General features: G+C 34.2%; 1 protein-coding gene across 1 annotated transcript; it reads right to left on the minus strand.

The window, feature by feature from the left end:
* Nucleotides 1-555: 555 nt before the first annotated feature.
* Nucleotides 556-3581, minus strand: LOC128999037 (homeobox protein ceh-19-like). Its single transcript, XM_054425393.1, has 3 exons — nt 3554-3581; nt 2995-3098; nt 556-885 (listed from the first exon to the last, which is right to left on the minus strand). The coding sequence occupies exons 2-3, from the start codon at nt 3058-3060 to the stop codon at nt 556-558; spliced, it is 396 nt and encodes a 131-aa protein (XP_054281368.1). The 5' UTR covers nt 3061-3098; nt 3554-3581.
* Between the last annotated feature and the right edge of the window lie 317 nt (nt 3582-3898).

Raw genomic sequence — 3898 nt, forward strand, 5'->3', positions numbered from 1 at the left:
GATAGAAATAATAAATAACACGTATTGCAATATATTTTCCTGTCCTCATCTGTTATATTTTCATAAACCAAAAATAAAAATAAAATGCTTTTACTTCTGCTTCAACCTGTAATGTACTGTAGTACATTTATGCTTGTTTTACTAAATTACATCAAGGATAAAGTAAACACATTGCAAACCCCCCATTAAAACTGGATTTTTTTGCATATGCAGTGTAGTGTTTATCTTATGTTGGAGAATAAGTAAACAAAAACACAATTTCTAACATGAACTTTATCAAATAATTGAAATATTGATAAACAATATCAAAGAACAATATTAGAAGTTATAAAATTTGGTTGGAAAATTTAATTACAGCATTGGTCGTTTAATAAATTAAAATATTAATTAATAGCAATTAATTAGCTCCTTATGTATTTAATAAAGTAAATCCTCTATAATAAAGTAACTCCACAAAATTCACAAAAAAATCTAATTAGACACAAAAAAGTTCATTCAATTGTGTGATTTAGTTATTTACTGTCTCTTTATATGACAGTTTTTTCAAGTACATTATTAGCTGATGTCGAGGTCGTTGTCAGTTGTAGGCAGATCGCTGAACGCTGAGGAACTCCTGACATCTAGCGGCGATTCAGAGAACAAACTCATGTGCGGAGAAGGTGCGACCCCAACGTAGTACGGCGTGTTCGGCGCTAGGAGCGCTGCATACTGCGCTGGCGGGAAATACAAACTAGCCGTCGGTCGATGCGTCAATTTTAACCTCGAGGCCAGTTGTTTCTTCCACTTCGTGCGTCGATTTTGAAACCATGTTTTTATTTGAACCTCTGTCAGGTTTAGTGCTTTTGACAGTTCCATTCTTTTGCTCACGCTGAGGTATTTGTCTTCCTGAAACATCGTGTGAATAGACATTTAGGTTACTAAGATGACCCTAAGGGGGTTACACTGGAGGTCTGGGGGTCAACATACTTAAGGGCGGGGATTCAACTCCATAAACCCCTCCCTGGATACGCTCCTGCAAATGATTTATAGGGGACTATTGAAATAATAATAGTTTAGTATAAAATAAACAAATTTGCCAAATGTTATCACAAATTTATCCCTGAACAAGCAAACCACAACAATTTGTTTTTCCTCCATAAAAATAACATAAGAATTTTAAATTTAAAATTTTTTGGAATTTTCTCTGTAACCATTGCAAAAGTATTTGTTGTTGTTGATGCTTGACAGACTAGTTTTGAAATTGGAAATTGAAAGATTTTATGTTTTGGAGGTCGAAAATACAAAACCAATTTTTACCCTATAAAACCCCGATCCCATTGTCCGATCATGATGGTTCGCGAACTCGTACAAATAAATGTATGTTTACACGTTTGTACAGAATTTTTTTAACAATCGGATGATTTTTACTCAAGTTATTGTTACTTTTTAAGATACTGTGGACAAAAGAATGTTTGATAATTGCGTAACCAACAATACTATAATACCCTTGGTTGTTGAGTGTAGCGAGCGCCGAGCGAAGCTCTTTGGAATTAACTTCAATGCAAGTCACGCCTTCAATCAAGTCAAAATGCAATTAACTTTTTGCTGTTGATATTTACAAATTAGGTCTACAATTCAGTTTTATTATTCAATAGTCTTTTGCATGTTTTACAATTTTATTAAAGTCATATTAAAACGCCTTCTTGAAAACTTAAATACGTGTTCGTAGAACAAAACAAAACAACCTTATATTTTGGTATTCCTGTTTTCTGTAGACTACTTCATTGCCGATCAGCTGATATGCGTTGTTGCATCTAGATGTTGTTGCAAATAAGACACAAAATGGCGTCTCCCCAATCTCGAAAAGTTAGAATAAAAGGTTTAAAGTAAATCATTGGTTTTATACCAAGAAAGGTTTGGAATTTAGATTCCTGGTGAGATTCCAGTACCTGATAAATAAGCTATTATTGACGTACTGTATGCCGAAACTGAATCCGAATTTAAGGAACACTTGCATCTCTAGATTTAAGATTTAAGATTGAGGTACTGGAATCACTCCTGGAATCTTAATTTCAAACCTTTCTTGGCATGAAACCAATGGTTTACTTTAAACGCATTACTTTAACCCTATGAAATTTGGGAAACGGCATGTTTTGTCTTATTTACAATAATTTCCCAATAACACTAAACCTCATTGATAACTATGCAACAACTGATTGGCAATGAAGTTGAGAAAAATGGGTATCAAAATATAAGGTTGTTTTGTCATTAAAATGTGTCTCACAGTACTTTGAATTTGGGTTCCGCGTTAAAAAAACACAATGTACTTTAATACTCATTCTGCATGTAAATGGTTCAGAAATGATCCAATCATTTATATTAATAAAATGATATTACATCGAAATAAGTTTATTAATTTCTTTTCTTATAATCGCGTTTGTTCAGATCAACTGGCTTTCACTGCTCTGAAAGCAATCCTAGTTTTAATTAAGCAGCATTTATGTATCTTAAGATGGGGGTTTCTCTTTTATTTATGAACATGTTTTCTTAAATTTCGTATCGTTACAATTGTAATGAAATTTTATAAATAAGATGTCACTGCAGTAGTCTTATTTACCAATGTAGGTTTATGACATTTATTTCTTACAATTTTAAATGGCCGGCATTTTGAAACTTAATAAGATAAAAATAGTTTTCTTAAAATAGGCATTATTAGTCTATGTATCAAACATGAATTTCCTACAACAACCCGTTGACCAATAAGAATAATTTAGTGATAAATCTGATATTTTAGTTTATCTTTGGTCCAGAAATTATGTCTTAACAGGTCGGTAGAGTTCGAGGACAATCTGTAAAGAGTGTTAAACAATTAATTGTACAACTGGAAACAATCGTGTAAATTGAGTGTTGAGATTGTGTGATATAAATTTATCAAACCATGTATACATACACAATTCGATGTATTAGATGCATATGAATAAGTTAAATGGTTTGTATAAATTTCTAACGGTTTACCTTGAACTCTGTCTCTAGTCGATCCAACTGTTTAGCACTGTATGCCTGGCGAGGTTTGCGGTCCATTCCGGGCTTGCGGGAACGACGACCCACTGGCTTCGGCGCTAGACAAAGTATAGCACTGTGGTCAAGTGTCATGTTTACATTTTAATAAAACAGGAAATGTATTAAATTATGTTTAGGCTCTCAAGAGCTTGTTGTTCAGTGGACTAAAGTGACCCTTTATTAATACAACGTAATTTCCACTTCCACATGGGTTTTTATTGTTAGAGAAAAAAAAATAACTTTGGTCAGTTGTAAAACGTCCTGTTTTCCATCCACCCTAACAGTTTCGGCTGGTAATTTAACTACGAGATAAGTTTTTCACTAAACAATAACTGGAATTCAAGTACAAATTTGTTAATTCATTACTAACCACCCCCCCCCCCCTTATTAAAAATGCTGTTGTGGTGCACACGTTATTTCAAAATAACAAGCAGTGCCGACACTTTAAAATTCCCCCAAGTGGCGAAATGCCCTTCTCCCTTAAATGTATCTGGTCACTGAGATGAGGACCTACCTTGAAGGCCAAAGATGTGTGAAGCAGTTCTGGATACCCACCCGGAGTAGAGTAGAGATGAGTAGGGTAGAGGGTAGAGTGGCCCGGGGGGTAGGCCCGGTAAGGAGTCGCTGCCTGGAACATGAGTACAAGGATGAGTACATACAGAAGAGTGAGGTGAACAATTATACTGTATACTGTATTATCAAACAGTCATGCTATTCAACAATTTACATGCATATTGACGTGAATTCGAATGGCTTAAATATGTAAACTAATTAAGTTAATAAACTGAAAGAAAATGAAGACAATTATTTTGGTAGATTAAATTTCCCCACCTCGCCGCAGCAAATTGTCGATTTAATC

This window comes from Macrosteles quadrilineatus, unplaced genomic scaffold (assembly GCF_028750875.1).
Source record: "Macrosteles quadrilineatus isolate MER2022 unplaced genomic scaffold, UCM_ALF_1.0 Scaffold_7__1_contigs__length_78375512, whole genome shotgun sequence".
Taxonomy (NCBI): Eukaryota; Metazoa; Arthropoda; class Insecta; order Hemiptera; family Cicadellidae; genus Macrosteles; species Macrosteles quadrilineatus.